The 19,036-nt window shown below is 40.2% G+C and overlaps 1 protein-coding gene across 46 annotated transcripts in view; it reads right to left on the bottom strand.

Annotated features, from left to right (window-relative positions):
- Positions 1–19,036, bottom strand: part of MAGI1 (membrane associated guanylate kinase, WW and PDZ domain containing 1) — a 645,902-nt gene that overhangs the window by 18,433 nt on the left and 608,433 nt on the right. For 17 of the 46 annotated variants that reach the window (XM_086366992.1, XM_086366969.1, XM_086366991.1 and 14 more), the window contains 6 exons: positions 18,165–18,381; positions 14,480–14,563; positions 11,575–11,666; positions 9,081–9,273; positions 5,848–6,141; positions 2,621–2,824 (listed from right to left, as the gene is read on the bottom strand). In XM_086366992.1, the coding sequence (XP_086223118.1) occupies positions 2,621–2,824; positions 5,848–6,141; positions 9,081–9,273; positions 11,575–11,666; positions 14,480–14,563; positions 18,165–18,381 (1,084 nt within the window). The remainder of the gene's footprint in view (positions 1–2,620; positions 2,825–5,847; positions 6,142–9,080; positions 9,274–11,574; positions 11,667–14,479; positions 14,564–18,164; positions 18,382–19,036) is intronic. The other 29 variants (XM_086367005.1, XM_086366981.1, XM_086367004.1 and 26 more) reach the window with 7 other exon arrangements.

The raw sequence follows: 19,036 nt of genomic DNA, 5'->3' as shown, positions 1-19,036 counted from the left end.
AGCATCTCTCCAGAAATCTAACCCTACTGCCTTCATTCTAACTTCCAAGATGGCAATTTTTGGCCCCACTTTAAAGATGAGTATTAGAAATCCACCCTCTGCCAGACTTGATTCCCTTTACCTGCACAAAGATGAGTATTAGAAATCCACTTTCTGTCAGACTTGATTCCCTTTACCTGCACTTTGAAAATGACAAAGTAATTGGTGAAGAGTTTTATTATCATGGTGGTGAATTCCTGAAATATCTTGTGATGAAATCACGTCCTCAGCAGCACATCAATCCTTAACTACACTGTATCAACTTTAACATCTACTTTCTTCTCACCAAGACAGCCTGTGATAGCTCTGTTCAAATTTTACACTTTTGAAGGACTGTGGTTTTAAAAAACATCTTTTTATTGACAAATGTTATTGGATAATCTATCTTGCTTTCCAGTTCTTGGTGTTCAGGTTCTCAAAAAATACTTTCCCTTGCCCAATATTAATTTAAGTCAACAAGTACGTGCACAGGAATATAAGTTGCTTCTGCATATTTATCTTTCCTGATTGTGAATTCTTTTCTAAGCTCTTCCCTCAAGGAGCTCTTTCTTTCCTTCCTTCCTTTTTGGAAATTTTCATTCCCACAGACTAACCAACATAGACTCAGAAAGTTATATCCTGTGTTCATTTCTTTTGAATTAATTTTCTGAAATCTCACCACAGCATGGAGATAAATGTATCTAAATTTATATACTACATTAGGCTCTCTCCACCATTTGTCACCAAATTTTCCTAGCTTCCTTCATCTTTTCCATTAGGAACCTAGGTTATATCATCTTGTGACTACTTTCCTAAATTCTAATAGCTTTCCAGAGTGGTGATTTGGTAGAATGGACTCTAGACCAGATGGTAAATTACTAACCATGCATTTGAGGCAGGCTGAAATAGACCATCATTCAAGGAGCTATTTTTTCCCTCCACATTTGGCAGCGGGTATTTCTGGTACAGTGAAATATCCCTGTTCTTAGAATGAACAATTTTCAAATATTTATTGTTTGGTTTTAGACTTACATCTTCTGAAATGCACAGGCTATAGTACTCAAATTTTAAACTAACATGGCTCACTTTCTAGCAATTAGTAGATAAAAATGTTGATCTGGTGAATTACTTTCAGATAAAACTTCTGATTTTCTTATTTTACAGATCAGTGGCATAGAATTTTATCACACTATAACCATAAACCACAGTTGTCTCTCGAGAAATAACCACTGACTTTGGAATATATTTTATTTTATAAATATATAGTAAGAATGAAAAAAAAAAAAAAAAAAGGCACTGAAACATTCTGGGAAAAATATCACTTTTTTCCCAAGGGCAAAATCTGCTTAGAAGGAAGTCAATATACAGGACTTAATTCTCTGAAGGTTCTTAGAGACATTAGTGTATCAACTCCATTTTTATTAAATAATAATAATAAAATAAGTAAATATAATATAATATAATAAGTATTATATACTATAATAATATAGTATGTAAGAGTAATTTGGAGAAGGCAATGGCACCCCACTCTAGTACTCTTGCCTAGAAAATCCCATGGATGGAGGAGCCTGGTAGGCTGCAGTCCATGGGGTCAGTAAGAGTCGGACACGACTGAGCGACTTCACTCTCACTTTTCACTTTCCTGCATTGGAGAAGGAAATGGCAACCCACTCCAGTGTTCTTGCCTGGAGAATCCCAAGGACGGGGGAGCCTTGTGGGCTGCTGTCTATGGGGTCACAAAGAGTCGGACACGACTGAAGTGACTTAGCAGCAAGAATAATAAAGTAAGTACTGATATTTTTTTGCTGGAAAACGTTTGGTAGTGGGGGCTGTCCTGTGTACTGTAGGATGTTTAGAAGTGTCCTTGGTCTCTACCCGCTAGATTATCATTTAGTACCTACTCCAGACAATGTCAAATGTCCCTCAAGGGGCAGAATCACCACTGTTATAAAAGAATCAAAGATCTGAATTGAACCATATAAACCAAATAAATATGAACAGGCCTAGTTTAATGGAAGCCTGTCAAAATACTGAAAATACTGAGATTTTATTCTTTCTTCATCCACATGCAAAAAGTAGAGACAAATCATATAGCACAAATTCTAATAACCTTCTATTAAATAAAAAACATGGATACATTCACTTACTCTGATCGAAAAAAAAAAACCAGCATTGGCTCTCCACTGTCCTTACATAGGTTTTATGATATCATCATACTATACACTCAGATTTTACATTCCTGTTTTTTTAAAAAAGTCTATAATTTCCAGGTAGAATATCAGGCAAGTTTTACCACCTATACCCAAACTATTCTGTTGTTTTAAAGACAAGGGCACCACAGCCAAAATAAATTGGAGAGAGTTAAAAATTTTCTGATATGTTTATCTCTGTAGCAAGACAGGGTCCCTGGGCAAGAGGATAAAGTCAAGACGGTGAGGTAAGATTTAGTAACAGTGGCTCATGAGTGCTTGATGGGTATACTCAGAGAGGGTCGGAGAGGACTGTCTCTAAGTCAACACTATTCAATTACATGAACACCAAAGACAGAATAAGAACGAAGAGAGAGAGAGAGACAGAGACACACGCGAGAGGTATACTTTACCATCCCCAGGGATGATGCGGAGGGTGACTGTGTTGCCCGCTTCCTTGATGAGGTTGACAATGTCAGAGTGGGATTTGTTGGTGATGGAACATCCATTTACTGCCAAGATCCGGTCTCCCACTTTCAGCTTGCCGCATCGGTCAGCAGGGCTCCCCTCAATAATCCGACCTATTTTGTGAGGCATGGCCACACATGCATTGCCTGCTTTGATAGTCAGTTTTAATTTTTTTTTTTTTAACGTTACATGGGAATAGAGTGAAGGGAGGAGAAAAAGGGTTGAAAAGGGAAAGAGAAGGTTAAGTGTTAATTAATTAAAGCATTAAGCAAATGTTATTAAAGGAGAACTCTGTGCCGAGGGTCAAAACATTGGCAAAGTTTCGGGCGTTTGTGTAAAGAGTTACAGCCCTAAATGATAGTTCATCGCTGCAGTCCTCTCCCGATTAAAAATGAGGGGGACACTCCAGCTTTCCTCTTTCTATCAGTGGCAAAATTTGGGATCTTTAGCCATTTCCAAAGATTCTCAAGAGCCCCCAAAGTAACTTGCTGTGGGCTTATGTGGGGACTTCAAACATGAAACCCAGAGCTGGGGTGGAAGCTTTCGCACATTCTGTGTTCATGTCACTTCCTTTTTGCCAGCTGTTGCTTACGCTTCTGCCAATGTTTTGTTCTTCCCCCATTTAGAAAACACAACCCCTGGGTGTCTAGTGAGGTCAGAGAGTCCACCAGTGCCAAAAATCCAATCTGAAGACACTGAAGAGACGAACACATAGACTTTCTGCCTGCTATCCAGCACGAGGAAAGCTTTAGCAAAGGGGCGTAATTACGAGACGAGCCAAGAAAGCACCCAACCTTGACACGCGTTTTTCCTTTTATGACCTTTGCTCAATCAGCTGCTCTCGCGGGCTTTCAGAGAAGGGCCCAAATGGCTCATTAGCTCTGAAATCCTCCTTCTTCCTCATAGAAATCCCCTCAAAGCTGTAAGAAAATCTAGTACATACTCAGATGGAGAACAGTGATCTGAAGCTAGGTTCAAATCATTCCTCAACCCTTTTTCTTTAATCATTTCCTTTGTCCTCCTCAGTTACTACACAGCTCTGACGGGAAAAATCAGGAAAAGTGCATTTGAAGAAGAAAGTTTACTGTGTGCTCTGAGGCACTTCATGTCACAACCAAGAGTGACTGGTAACTTTTAGAAGAGAGGTGGAAAATAGGCTTTGAGGCCTGATCTAGTGTTTCCAGATACTTGCATACTGAGTTGTAAACTTCCTTGGGCACGTCCACTGATTTTGAGAGTTTGTCTTTCTGTAAAGATAGTTACGTAGTTGAGCCATCTTTGGGAAAGGGTGACAAAATTAACATGGGAAACCCTGAAAGAGAAGGCTCTTCCATCCTAATTCAGAGCGTAAGGATAAAATGTATGGGAAATGAGCTGCAATTGCTTTGAATTTCAGCATATTTGCCTGAGTGTGTATCACTGGATGTTAAGGTTAAAGTTAAAGAATTTTTCAAAAGAGAGTTAAACAGTCTTCTGGAAAGCAACAAGCAGGTGTGGTGGAAAGCCTCCATACTCAAATTCAAGGTCTTGATTAAGTTTAGCCCATCTCCAAGGACAAGTCCATGGGAAAGGTATCATACAGCAGGTGGGAGGAAAGTCTGCGTAGCTCAGGAGAGAGGTCACATGCAAGGTATTAGGGACAGTTTAATTTGCTCATTGTAGAAGTTGGAGGAAAACAATCAGACACCAAACGGTGAGTGAAGACATTCGATATTTGTTAACAACACAAAACCTCCCACCAGACGTATCTGTTGTTTCATTCTAGAAGGAGAAACTGAGAACTCAAATTCTGAGAATATCACCGGGTGCATAGGGACAAACTGCAGATCTGAAGAAAATAATTTGAGATGTCTTTGTCCCCTCTGCTTTTCTTTTCTTTTCAAATTGGACTGAAAAGTCTTCAAAACTAATGGAGAAACAAGCCAGAAAACCACCCTGCCTTGAGGTCAAGTCACCCACCACCCACAACATGCTGTGATAATGCTATTAACAGAGCTCAGAGAGGCACTGTTAGTAATGCGTGTTTGTTATTGCAGCCACACATGCACAGACCTGGCTTGACGCACTGTCCCCTGAAGTTTGCACCTTAAAGGGACATGACTTTAGCAGGAAGCAAAGTACCAAGACTAAATGGAGACAAACAGAGTTGTACCAGAGCAGAAATCCAACAGGATGGAGCACCTAGCTGATGTTAGCCAGCAAGCGACCTGGACCAGTGGTCCTCAGACTCCTTGTGGGTAGGCCAATTTGGAGACAGAGCTGAAGCATGTTTCACAGCCCTTCCTGTCTCCCATCATATTCCATATTAACTAACAAATGTGCTTGGGAAAAACAACAAATGACATTTTATTTAATGAAGAAGGTGGATCAGTTCTGGAGTATATACTTATGATCCATTCTAGTAGGAAGACTCGTGATTCCTAGTTCCTAGAATCACCTGGCTTCCTATTTGTCTCAGCCCGTGCACCCTGCAGAGAGCTGACCTTGTGAGAGGGTGACAGTTGTGCTTCTCCACTCTCTGCTGAAACCCCCAACATCTGGGTGAGACAGGACAACCACCCCTGCTAGAATTCAAGGGCAGTGAAGACAAACAGCTCTGCACTCAGATTTTAATTAGATTCTCCACCAGGCAACAGTAAACATATTATTTTAAATTAAAATTTTAAAATTTCAGATGGAGATAGGTAGAGTAGAGGAAGGACACAGATAAGATGGAAAGGGCATTGCATGTATATTTTTTACTCCTCACACCTCTATTTTTCCCCCCAGGCATTTATTTCTAAAACCATATGCTTCTTTTAAAAATGCGGAGACCTTCTGAGACAACTGCTATGATTGATACCCTGCTCAGGACCTTGCAAAGGTCTCTCTCTGGCAAGAATTTCTCACAGTTTATCCTGTCAAGGGGCTTCTTTGCAAATTTCACCTATGCATGACGTTGTCTGCCTGTGAACGTGCCACCAGAATGGAAGCTGAAGAGTTAAAAAAAAAAAAATCCCAACCTTCAGGAGGGGAAAAGCTACCCAATGAAGTCCGTCCCCAATTAAGACTTTCATTACCTGAAGCGGAAAGCATGACAAGCATTTCTGTTAATGAGATTCTGGCTCGTCTTTCCCTCTCCAGAGAACAGTCACCCCAGGAAACGCTGGGGAGCAGAAGTGACCACACTCACCGAACGTCGTGCCGGCCTCGGGCCTGCTCACCGATGACACGATGACAAAGCCGAAGCCCTCGTTCTCGCCGCGCCGGATCTCCACGTCGTAGGGCTGGACCACGGTGCTCACCACACCGCTGCCGCCGCCGCCGCCACTGCCGATGCCACTGGTGCTGCCACTGCCTGAGCTCACCGTGTTCAGGGAGTTCTGGCTGCCCTGCGGGGTCCGCTTCTCCTCCGTCAGCGAGGCCGGCTGGTTGCTACTGTGATGGGATGAGGCTGGCGAGGGTACCTCGTTCTCGGTTTTGGGGGCTGTGCAAGAGACGTACCTCTTGGTTACCCGCCTTTGCAAGAAATGTGCCCTGTCAACCCCTTCCTCCTTCCCCCATCCACCCCACAACCAAACCAAGAGAGTGACAGCTATAACAGCACCTGGCCTCACATAACTGAGACACAGGAACTGAAAACCACTCTCATTAGTATTTACATTCAGGATCTGCAGACATCGATACCATGGGAGAACAAAGGGGACACCCAGAGTCTGTTACATTTAGGGCATACTGTGTCTCAGCATCTGTATTTGGACTCAAATCTGCAGCAAGACTGGCCCATTCTGAAATATTTCCTGCTTCACAGATAGAAAAATGACCCCTTGGCATTATGCTAAGTGAAATAAGTCAGACAGAGAAAACAAATATTGCATGGCATCACTTATGTGTAGAATCTAAAAAATACAACCAACTAGTGGATTAACAAAAAGAAGCAGACAAACGTACAGAGAACAAACTAGCAGTTATCGGAGGGCAGAAGATGGGCGGAGGGGCAGGATAGGGGTAGGGGAGTAAGAGGTACAAACTATTAGGTATAAAATGAGCTATAAAGATATATTCTACAATGTTGCAATATAGCCAGTATTTTATAATAACTATAAATGGGCTTCCCTGGTGGCTCAGATGGAAAAGAATCTGCCTGCAATGCAGGAGACTTGAGTTTGATCTCTGGGTTGGGAAGATCCCCTGGAGAAGGGAATGGCTACCCACTCCGGTATTCTTGCCTGGAGAATTCCATGACAGAGGAGCCTGGCAGGCTACAGTCCATGAGGTTGCAAAGAGTTGGACATGACTAAGCGACTTTTCACTTCATTTCACAAATGGAGTATAACCTTTAAAAACTGTGAATCACTGTATTATACACTTGTAACATATGCGATATTGTACAGCAGTAAGACGTCAATGAAACAAACAGAAACAACCCACTGAAGGAAGCATAAGATGTGGCCCACCATCTTTGCCTCAGAGACATATCTGCATTCAAGTTGTCATTACCCTCAAGTCACATTTCTGCTCAGCTCTGCTTCTGCTTTTTCCATCAGAGAGACTGTAAGTTGACAGCACCATTATGACCTCCCTACTGCAGGATTCCTGACAACACCTGTCAGAGGTATACTTTGCTTTTCTTCCCAGATTCCAGATGTCAATGATCCACTCTGATCACAGAATTGGATACATTAACCTCCCTCAGAATTCATTTTATCAAATTCCAGTTTTATTGCTTTATCAAGTGGCAGGGTAAACCACTCCTAGATAGCCACAAAAGTAGGTGGGACCACTCATTTTTCATGCCAAAAGCAAAATATGGGTTCAGATTTTGGATAGGACTACTAAATTTATTCCCTAAAGCATCTCCTTTCATAGATTTCATTTTATAGTAGTAGAATATACAGAACCTAAAACTTATTATTGTAACCATTTAGATGTATCCTTCAGTGGCACGAAGTACAGAATCACTGTTGTCCAACCATCCCCACCAGCTATCTCCAGAAACTTTCATCTTCTGAAACTGAAGTTTTGTTATCTTTTAAACACTAATCACTTTCCCTGGCAACTAATCACTAATCACCAACCCCTGGCAGCCACCATTCTTTCTGTCTATACATTGACTACTCTAGGCACCTCATAGAGGTATAAGCATACCATTTTTGTCCTTTTGTGACTGGCTTATTTCACTGAGCCTTATGTCTCTTCAAAGATTTAATATGCCTTTTTACCCAAGAGCTTAAAAACCCCAATATTTAAAATTAAAAAAAATAAATCTGAAACAAACATCTCATTGTTCTATTATTTTTATCTGGACCAGTGAAATAAAAAGTTTTCAACTCATCTCTAAAGTCATTTCTGATTGCTTCTGGCTACACGGGACACCATGTTATCCTGACACCATAAACGAGCTCTCAGGACATAAATGATTAACACTGCTTTCCATGGCAGCAACAGGTAGTAGGGCTTTCACACTGGACCCTGATGTCTTAATTCTTTTGAAATTAATTATATACCATTGAAGTGAGTTCTACTAATTTTTCCTAAACAAGGAGCCAGTTGATTTTATTTGATAAGTAGCTGTTTCACTAGTACCATAGCTATGGAGAATTCATAAAATTTCATGTCATACTTTTTCAGTAATTCCACTGATATAACATGGAATTTCTTTCTTCAGCATTCTGGGTTGTCTTAAATACTTGGAGGTGGGGGCTGCCAACAAAGGTGATGAATGAATGCGAAAGGAAGACACTCCATGGACTGTCTCAAAATGGCAGATTCTAGCACAGAAGTAAACCATGATTGCCAAGGATGGCAAGAAAGGAAGGCTAAAATCAGCAGGCAGTTGGAGGGAGTAGAGAATTGCCAAGGGTTTTACAAAACAGGTTATATTTGAGTTAAGAACATATAGGACTTCTGGGTGTAGAGGAAGAAATCAAAGAGTACCTAAAACTGGCTAGCCATACGGCTTTCTTATAGAGAAAAAGTAAAAAATTAAAATAGTTTAATACATATGACTGTCAACAATAGAGTAACTTTTTATAAGCTTATTCGGCAGCATGAGACTGATTTTTGCTCTCTTATTTGGGTGCTACAATTCACCTGTCACAGTGACCTCTTTTGTTGAGAATCCTCATCAAATGAAGACAACGACTAAGTTCTGGTTGGCAAGGGGATGGAGGGACGTAACCATATATTCAACTAGCTTTGCTCTAAAAGCCTTTGTTGGATATGCATGGCTGGCACATTACAGTACTTTTGAGTGACAGTGGTTTTGCAGGGTTTGAGAGAAGCAAACCATCTGGAAATTCTGTGCTTAATCACATTTGCAAACATTTGCTAAAATAGATGCTTGAGGAGGCAGACACAGGAAGGGGGCCTCTTCTGTGCATAAAGTGACAAGGCAATGTCTAAAGGAATGAATGAAAAACATACCCGCAAACACCACTTTACGCCGCACCGTTAGATTGACGTGGCCTTGCTTGGCGGCTTGTTGCATAAGCTGGACCACAAGCTGGTGTGATTTTCCAATGACTGGTGTCCCATCCACACAGATTAATTCATCCCCAGACCTCAGACGGCCGTCCGTATCAGCAGCACCCAGTGGTACGATGTGACCAATATAAATCTGTTGAGTAATTAGATGATAGATGAAACACTAACCTTTTTGGTTGACTATTATAGGCACACCTTGGTGACATTATGGGTTCAGTTCTGGATCACCGCAATAAAGCAAGTATCACCACAAAGTGAGTCACATGATTTTTCTCCCCAATGCATACAAGTTATGTTTACCCGGCGCTGGTGGTAAAGAATCTGCCTGCCAATTCAGGAGACCCAAGAGAGACGGATTCAATCCCTGGGTCAGACAGAGCCCCTAGAGATAAAAATGGCAACCTGCTCCAGTATTATTGCCTGGGAAATTCCATGGTCATGGGAGCCTGGTGGGCTACAGACAATGGGGTCACAAAGAGTTGGACACGACTAACTGCTCAAACAAACACAGATACTGTAGTTTAGTAAGTGTGCAATAGTATGTCTAAAAATTAAGGTATTACATACCTTAATTAAAAAAAAAAAAAAAAACTTAAGTGGTAAAAAATGCTAACCATCATCTGACAGTGGAAGGTTGGCACCAAACTCCAACTTGCAAAAAAATGTAATTTTTGCAAAGCTTAATAAAACAAGGCTTGTCTGTGTAATGATGGCCTTCACATCTCTGAGCAAAATTCAGCCCATTCATTTGTGTCTGTATCCGTGCCCTTCACTGGGTTCTAGCTGCTGTGCTAGGTGGTACAATAATTCTTAAGTGGTGCAAAAAAATAACCTTTTGTTGTTTGCTTCCTTGACATTTATCTGTGGTTTGCTGATGACTCATTCTTTTTTCCCCTTTGCAGAAATCAATCATTTTACTCCCTTCATGGGCAAAACCTTTTCTCCTTTTCTATAAGCCTTCTATTCAGAAAATTCTGCTAAGTATAACAGTAATACAACTTTTCTTTAAAGGTCAGCATGTGCCTAGCAATAGGGAATGCACGATAAATACTGTTAAATGAAAGGGTGAATCAAGCAAAGTCTGGTTGGGCATCCCTATTTCCATAGTCTATAGCATTGGCATGCAGAACAGGTCTTTATTTTTAGTGTCTTGGTATTGTTATATTAACCGGTCACTAAACTTCACAGGTGGCACAGTGGTAAAGAATCTGCCTGCAATGCAGGAGATACAAGAGACACAGGTTCGATCCCTAGGTCGGGAAGATCCCCAGGATAAAGAAATGACAACCCACTCCAGTATTCTTGCCTGGAAAATACCACGGACAGAGGAGGCTGGCGGGCTACAGTCTGTGGAGTTGCTAAGAGTCAGACACAACTGAGTGACTGAGCACATTACAAACTTTAGCTAAAACATCTGTTTTCCTTGCCTTCTCACTAGGTAATAATGCACAACGGTCTTTACATGACATGTATCTTTTACAAAGAACTTTGGTAGAAGAGGGGTTAAGAATACGGACTCTGGAATCACAGCCTTTCCAGTCCCTCCATTTACTAACTCTGTGATCCCAGGCAAGATCACATTAATCTTTCTGTGTCCTTATTTCATGATTTGAAAATGGGGGTAAATTCATAGATTTGATGCATACATGAGAAGGATGTACGTTAAAAGCCTTTGGCATAGCAACTGGCACATAGTAAGCAGACAAGAAATGATAACTATTTTTACTGTGATGAGGAAAATTTGAACAATACTTATCTTTAGTTCTTTTTTCCCCTTTCAAAAGAATCTCACGGTGGTCTCCTCAATGTACTCTAAAGATGAGGCCCGGAGAGATTAAATGTCTCCTGATCCTTGTTCAGGGTTCTTTCTCTAATTTTGTAAAGAGAGTGCTCCTACTTTCTCTAATCTCTCATAATGCCTTGTGAAGTGCCTTCTATGTCCTAGCTACTCAATATACAAAGCCAACGACCTGCTGGTAGATTTAACAGAATTGCCCAGAAGGATCAGGCCATTGTGTTCTCAGTTGATGTCTATTCCTGTTTTGCTTTTTTTGGTTTCTGTTTCTTTGATAGGGAGCTACAGATGCTGCAGCTGCCGCCCTCCACAAACATGAATACACACTCTTTAGAAAGGATCTAGTCTCTTCTTCCTCAAGACAGAAAGAGCTCCACAAAACCCAAAGAATAACTCCCACTGGTTAAGATGAAAGAGCCAGAGAAGATACATATATATATAACTGAGTCACTTTGCTGAATAGCAGAAATTAACACCAACATTGTAAATCAAACTTTTTTTTTCAAAAGATGAAAACAGTTTTGGGTGCACCTAGTGGAACTCGAATCTTGGTGATCTGTCACTGCTGCCAATTGGTTTTGAATTCTTAGAAATTAGTACTGTGAGGGACAGGATGGGGCAGGGAGACAAGAGACTCACAGGTTCCCCTGGTTCATTGCCACCCAGAATCCTAAATCCAAATCCGGTCTCTTTTCTCCAGAGGAAGATGTCCTGTTCTTGATAATCTGGAACTGCAGAGAAGGGAGAGGAAGAGAGATTATTTCTGTGATAAAAGGAATCAGAGCCCTAAGGCGAACATAGTCACAGGACCAATACTGACCGTGCCTGAATGGATGACAGTTTTCAAACACAGACAAGCAAACAAAATAATCTGGACAGGTGAAATAAAAGAGGACGGTGAGCGAAAATAAATCGTGGGGACAGTCATTGAGCCTGAAGTGTTGTTTTTTGTTTCTTTTTTCCAAAGGACTAATCACTGTTTGATAGTTCCTCATCAAGAAATTATTCCTGATGAAGGCTGCAGTCAGTGCTCGCCACTCTCCTGGGTATTGTTGCAAGAGGAATTTAGTAAATTAAAATTATCATGCTCTGCACCACAAAGTGGGTGCCCATATCTGAGGAAGGAGTTCATGCTAAGTCAGACTGACCTCTGATGCGGAGGCTGGGGACGAGGAGTCAGGAGACCTGTTAAGTGCCGATGTTATAAACTACAAGATGAAAAAAAACAGCTTATGGCAAAAACTATTAAAAAAACAACACCACTTCTGTTTTTCCTTAAAGTAACCAAGACTAGCACACTGATAATATGATCTGTTAGGTCATTTTTGCCAAACTAGTTACTCTCAAACATCCTAATATTTCCCAATTTAGAACATTTACTATGATTTCACTACTATTACCAAAAAGTAGCCAGCCTTCTATATCCTTAAGATCAATTGTTCTATGTAAATGAACAATTTACAATTTGCAACAACAAATTGTTCTATGAAAATGAACCATATTTCATCACTAAATGAGTTTTTTACTCCATGATTTGCCTATATTTCAACATTGTAAGTACTAATTTATTAGCCAATAACTTGATATTTTACTTTCAAAATGCAGTAACAGTTCAGGGTTTTGAAATGGAAATCTCATTTTTTGTTTAAAGAAATTTCCGTAAGACCATGCTTACTGTACATGAGACTGTCCTATACACCATTATGACTTAACTAAGGTAATAAAAAAGGGTTATTCCTATTTAATTCTTACTTAATATTTTAGTGTATTTGTAGTGTGTTTTATAGTCTATAAGATGACCAATCTTTTATTTAAAGAGAAAAAAAATAATTTAGTGGCTGTGAATCCTAAAAGAGATTTTCAAATACTGCTCTGCAGAATTTCTGGTTTCTTTAATTCCTTGGCTTTGGGGCTAAAGGAGTGTGTAGATACTAAGAATTTAGTTTCCACCTTCTCTGATTTTGTACAATGGCAATGGGAAGAAGAAGGTGGCTTTTCAGATTTCAAGCAGGTGACAGATGTCCCACTTTGGGGACTCACCCATAAGCTTAAAATGACAGTGAATGAATATGTCAAGAGAAAAGAAACTAAATGAACAGGTAAATCCAAGTCAGAGGAGCCTGAATCCAATATTTGTGCTTGAGCTATCTTAATGCTGTGCTTTCAATGAATCTTCTTATCCAACACATTTCATTATAATTGCCTGGGCTAAGCTGTCAGACGCCATGGTACATGGAGTTAAGCTACATCACAGTACTCCCAGAAACACAATTTGAGAATGGTATTTTCTTGAGCGTGCTAAGGTAACAATATTTTCTTTCTGTTTGAGTAGCTGGCTAAAGGGTATTTGCTGTAATAGCCTCATTGAAACAACAAATTAAATCAACTTGAGTCTCCGTCTTAGGTTCACTCAAGCAGGAGAATTATTACCAAAATAGACCATGGGTGCTTTCCAGCCAACACAAGGTTCTTGGCAGAGTCTGCCTGAAAATAGCTGAACTTTTCTGTGAACAAGCAAAGACCTCTGCAGAGACCTCCAGCCCAGACCAATTTTTATTTTTATCACAGCATCATGTAACACCAGAACACCTGCCCATTCTATAGTGACACCAAATGTAGCAACAGACTTAGGCTTATCAAACAGCTTAGCCCATTGGGGAAAAAAAATTCTTCTCAGAAATAAGCAAATGGCAAATTTACTTAAAGAGCTTCCGATTGAAAATGAAGATGCCCAATGACAGACCCCAAGGGTGCAGAAGATGCAAACAATGAACCTTCAGGAAAACACACACAAACACAGATAAGTTACAAAGAAAGTCTTTTGGCCCTTGAACTTGAGCATTTTGACAATTATATTCTTCCGCCAACCAAATACCATGTACCAAATATAGAACTTTGGTGATCAATCAGTACCGAAACACATTACAGAATTATTTTTTCTTCTCTGTCCTCTGCTGCCACTTATTCCCAATGGCATTACAGTTTCTAAACTACTCCCCCAAAATGTTTGTTTTTGTTCTCTTCTTCATTTCAGGAAGATTTTATTAGAATTAAGTTTTTAGGAGGTAGCACGGTAGAACCAACTTTCTGATATTACTATCGCCTTTTTATTTTTCCCAGTCTAAATCAAGAAGAGCTAAGAAAATCTCATCCAGCTCTCTTTATTCTAAGCACTGGAACAGGGGACAGGAAGAGCAGCTCGTTTCCTTTGTAATTCCATCAACAACCCGACAGAGCAGTCAAAAGACTTCCTTTGATCGTTAGAGACAATGGGATCACCAGGTTTGCAGAGAACCCTCCTGGTGTCTCCATTACTACAGACACACAACATATTTGCAGACTTGGTTACAACATGCCTATCACTTTTTTACTTCACCTTGTCTTTGATCTAGGCTTGGTCAACAAGAAAGTCCCAAACACTTCTGTTCCTGGCATCCCACTTTCTTCCCTCCTTTTTCTGAGTTTCTTCCCACCCCCAGACCAATGGGAACATCAAACAGGATGAGTAATAATACAGAAATGAAAGTTTTCAGCGGATCCTTACTCTGACATTCTCCAAAATTCGTGGAATTGATTTCTCTCTCTCTTTCACCCTTGCTCAATCCCGATGCAGGCGAAGGTGACATAGCTGGAATATTAATGTCACAATTTTGCAAAGCTTAATGTATGTGCTTTCTCTTACTTCATTTTAATTTAGTTTTGATTGATAAGGAATGTGCAGTTAAGCTTTCACAGTAAAGGTCAAGGCTGCTGTGGATTTTAAAAGACTATAGTTTGAGTCTTTTCTTTTTCATGGTACTTTTCTCGTCAAAAAGCTAGAATTTACAACAGTACCATTGAGAATTTCATTGAACCAGCATTACCATCTTAAGACTCTTCCTATTTAATTATACTCTAAAGTACCCATTCTCATATGACCTTGTTTGAATCATGTCATGAACCTGAGATTTATCTAAACCACTTATTTCCTTTTGAGAAAAATGTAAGCATGCTTTTGTCATTTAAAATAGTATCAAGTTTCTGATGCGATTAATTCTTTGACTAATACCTGTTCAGATGTATTCTTGGCAGTTCAATCAAAATACTATGTTATTTAGTGACACAAGTCATCACATCTGGCCAAGAGTTGAACAAATACACAAGTAAGAACTGTCACAATAGCTCTTAAAATCTAGAGCTTCCAAGCTTCTTAAACCATGATAAAGGAGCTGTACACCAATTCGAGATCAGTAAGCATGTCTCTCAAGGGACAGGTGTAAGCCGGTTAATATGACAGCTTTGTCATTTTTTCTTTCCCAACTCTCTTGCGAACAGGTAAAGTTTCAAGTGAAAGCTTTAGATTTTCTTTTGTAGTAAACACTAGTGGATACCAGCTGCTCTTCCTGAACATTTACAAATAACTGACTTCATCAATGTCATTTTTTAAAGATATGCACAACTGCCATGTAATCTAGAAAAAATACAAAACAGTCAATGTGACTTTTAAGGGACTTCCATGCTTGTTTTTAACTGAACATTTAAGTTTATCAAAGGGATTTATTAACACATCTGTAATTCAGATTGATTCATCTGGACACTGCTGTTTTGACAGATGGCCATATAAAGAATGTGGTATTCATGGCATTCATACCATGTGAAGGAACTGGATCAGAGACTTGGTTAAGAATCTTCACACCGCCCTTCACAATGAAATGAAATATAAGGAAAATATATTTCCCCCTCAAAAGGGGGATAAATTAAGGGTACAATGAAGGTGCTCCCGTTGACTTTAATTTTCCTGTTTTTCCTGGAGTACTTTGCCTTGCAGGGAGGGGCAGGGAATCACACTTAATGCGGCTACATGTTGCAATTTTTCTTTTTTTCAAAAAAGCAGATTAAAAAACAGCCTGTGGGAATGGCAGAAACTGATCTGGAATAAAGCAAAATACTGATTAAAAGACAAGACTAATGTAGGTTCATTCAATAGATATTGTGAAGAAAAAAAAAATCTGTGATAGATACTGAATAACATGGAGAGAGAAATCTTATCATTATCCTCATTTAGTTGTGAGGAAGAAATCCGTGTGAATTTTAACATCAATTAGGTTCTACGATCACTCAATTATGGAGCCTCTAATCACCAAAAAAAAAAAAAAAAAATTTGCTTCTCATTTGTGCTGCTAGATCCTATTCCTTAGATGTCCTAGAAAGTCAAGGCCTAAAGAGGCACCATTCCAAATGTTTCGGTCTGCTTCTCATTCTAGGTTTAGAGCAGCTGGCTATGGCAGAATTAGTTGTTTTTTTTTTTTCCTGGTGAAAACTTTTAAAAAAGTAAATACCAAAGTCTTGATATAATAGAAATACCGCTTGATATAACAGAAATACCATTTCCATCAAGGTAAAAATGGCATCTGAGCTAGAGCCTTGTGTTCCTCGGGTGTGTTAGAATTGTCTGTCAATCCATGTAGCCCTCACCAGCACTTCAGAACACAATTTGTTTTACTGCAAAAAGATTCATACATGGGAAACTCAGTCATAAATGTGTACTAACTGAGAAGAGCAGGGACATGGTCAATAAAGCGGTATCTTCACATCAGCTGAAGTTGGGTCATTGATTGGAGGAGCCGTGTGCTTGGAAATGTGAAGGGAATGTGAACATACTCTTTGAAAAACTTTTCTTCAATGAAATCATTACAATCAATGAGAAGTCCCAGTGAGAACAGACGCCAGGTTCATGCTTAGCAATACTGCTTACAAGGGATGCTCCAAATGGAACTTCATTTCTTCTGGCCTGAAGTCAGGCATACTCCAGGGGTCTTTCTAGTCCAGAGACTAAATAAATCCTTCTCAAATTATCGGGCTTTTGCCAGCATAGTGAAACCTTAGCCAAAAGACTGTACTTAATTCCACATACTACTGTAGTGAGAAGGTAATGATGTCTCTCCCTTGGAGAGGAAAAGGAGACAGACAAACCTCTGGGTAACTTCTAACACTTGACCATCACCAAGACTGCAGACAGGCCTTATGTCCCCTAAGTGCTGACTTTCACCCAGCAGTGTGGCCTGCTTTCAGACAGGTTGCTGGGCTCACTCTCCTGTCCGGTTTGGGTCACAGAGGAGCTGCTTCAGCCAGCCAGGGACTGCCTCCTGGCCAAGTCCAAGTGGGTGGGCAGCAGGCTGTAGCACTTCCCATAGCCCCCATCACCTCTGCGTCTCGCCTCTCCAGAGGGCTGTACGGAGAGAACCCCAGCTGTGACTCCAAAGGACACTTATGCTGAGGGGAGTGGGGGCCACGAGGATGGACAGAGTGATTCCTTTCTCTATTCCAATTTTAATCAGACCCTTTAGCAGACCCTCATTAAACATGCTCTCCTATCCCATGACAATCTAAAGTGCATGTACTTTATAGTTACTTCGTCCTGACCACACGTACGAAAAAACGTCAGTAAAATCAACAGCTAAAAAAAAAAGGAGAAGCGGTGTCTATTTGCACGCCCTAAGATTAAAGTATTTTTAGGAACATGGATTTAGTAAGATAAATGAATATTATTTGTGGTGAACAGTCTTTGAAATCATCTCATAATAAAAAGCAAAAAAAAAAAAAAAGTCCAGGGACTATTCAGTTTATCAGAGCCAATAAGACAACAGTAGTTCATATTTATCAAAAAGGTGAAGCTGAAGGAATACACAAAACTACAGCATGAACAATTAAAGCACAAATACCCACTGCTTGTTTTTTTCCTTTTTGAAAGGAATGTTTAGAAAGATTAATAACAGTTTAAAACATTATAAGTATTCTTAAAAACCAAGAGACCACTAAAAAAGCACTGAATTTCTTCTTATTACTCTTGTAATCCACACCAATTGTATTTATGTTCTATTGTATATGAGAGCCCTTTCACTAGACAGGAGCTCGAAGGAGGCCACCGTCTCCACGCAGGGAAGCATAAATGAGGCAGTAGTTCTTATCTGCCACTTCTTCTAACAGAAAGGAAAAATAAAGCCATTTTTCCCCCAGGCCCTTCATCTGATGACCATCCATGACTACCCCACCCCGCCCAAACAGATGACAGAACAGAGCCTCCATGAATGTCCAGCAGATTCTATCACTGCTCTGAGATGCTGTCACCTTTCACCCGGATTCACCTCTCTCCTGTTCACACACTGACAATCTATTCTCAACAACCCTCAAGACAGAGTTGGAGCACCAAGATGGGGTCCAGGCAAGACAGGAGCCAGGGTGCTACTTACGTCGATTTTCATACATGCTCCTGGACTGGGCCCAGATTTTAAAAGGATCTGGTTTTTTCTGCCCAGAATTGTCGGTCTGATCTGGAGCCGGGGCCTCGGCGGGTGGGAGCTCGGGCAGCACCTGTGTGCTGTGGCTGGGGGAGGCAGTGTGCAGGCTTCGGTGGCTGGCGACACTATGCTGGGAACTATTCTGGCTGTCTTTTCTTTCCAGTGGTTGCTGAAAGGAAGCAAGTGAGAGGGGCAAGAAGAGAAGATTATTATTGGTTCCCTGAGTGCGTGTTTTCCATCAGCTCACTTTTTGTTCATCACTTCTGTGCACACATACATAAATTTATCAACAACATTTTGGCTTCCACCTTCGTCGGGCTCATGCTGAATGCAGATAAATCTCCAGGTGATTGACAGACAGATAGAGGGGTGGGCCAGATAGAAGGACATCATCACAAAACATACTGCTTTCAGGGCTGGAGCAGAAAACAAATCCAATTTTCATCACAGGTTCTCAGCTAAGACACCAGGCTTGTTTATTATGAGATGTATCTGTTTTAACATCTTCTTTTTTTCTAATTACAAAGAATTTTATTCAGGAGTTAAATCCTTCCATCTTAATACTTGCATAAACATTGTCATTTTAAAATCAAATATCTGACAGAAAATATCATGCATGGTTTAAACAGAAGGCTAAAATATCCAAGGAAGTAAATCAGGGTTAACAAGGTTCCTTCAGATCCTGCATTTTCCATCTTTCAATAATAAAATACCCAACCTCTAGTTAAGGGTTTACTAGCAGTCTTTTTAGTCTGTAAGAAATAAGGATCAGATCTTTAAAAAAAACAACCCATGCCTAGCATTATGTGTGCACTTGTACTTAC

This window comes from Bos grunniens, chromosome 22 (assembly GCF_055505025.1).
Source record: "Bos grunniens cultivar Pamir isolate PY7600 chromosome 22, Bosgru_T2T1.0, whole genome shotgun sequence".
Taxonomy (NCBI): Eukaryota; Metazoa; Chordata; class Mammalia; order Artiodactyla; family Bovidae; genus Bos; species Bos grunniens.
This window is presented reverse-complemented; position numbering and strand designations above follow the sequence as displayed.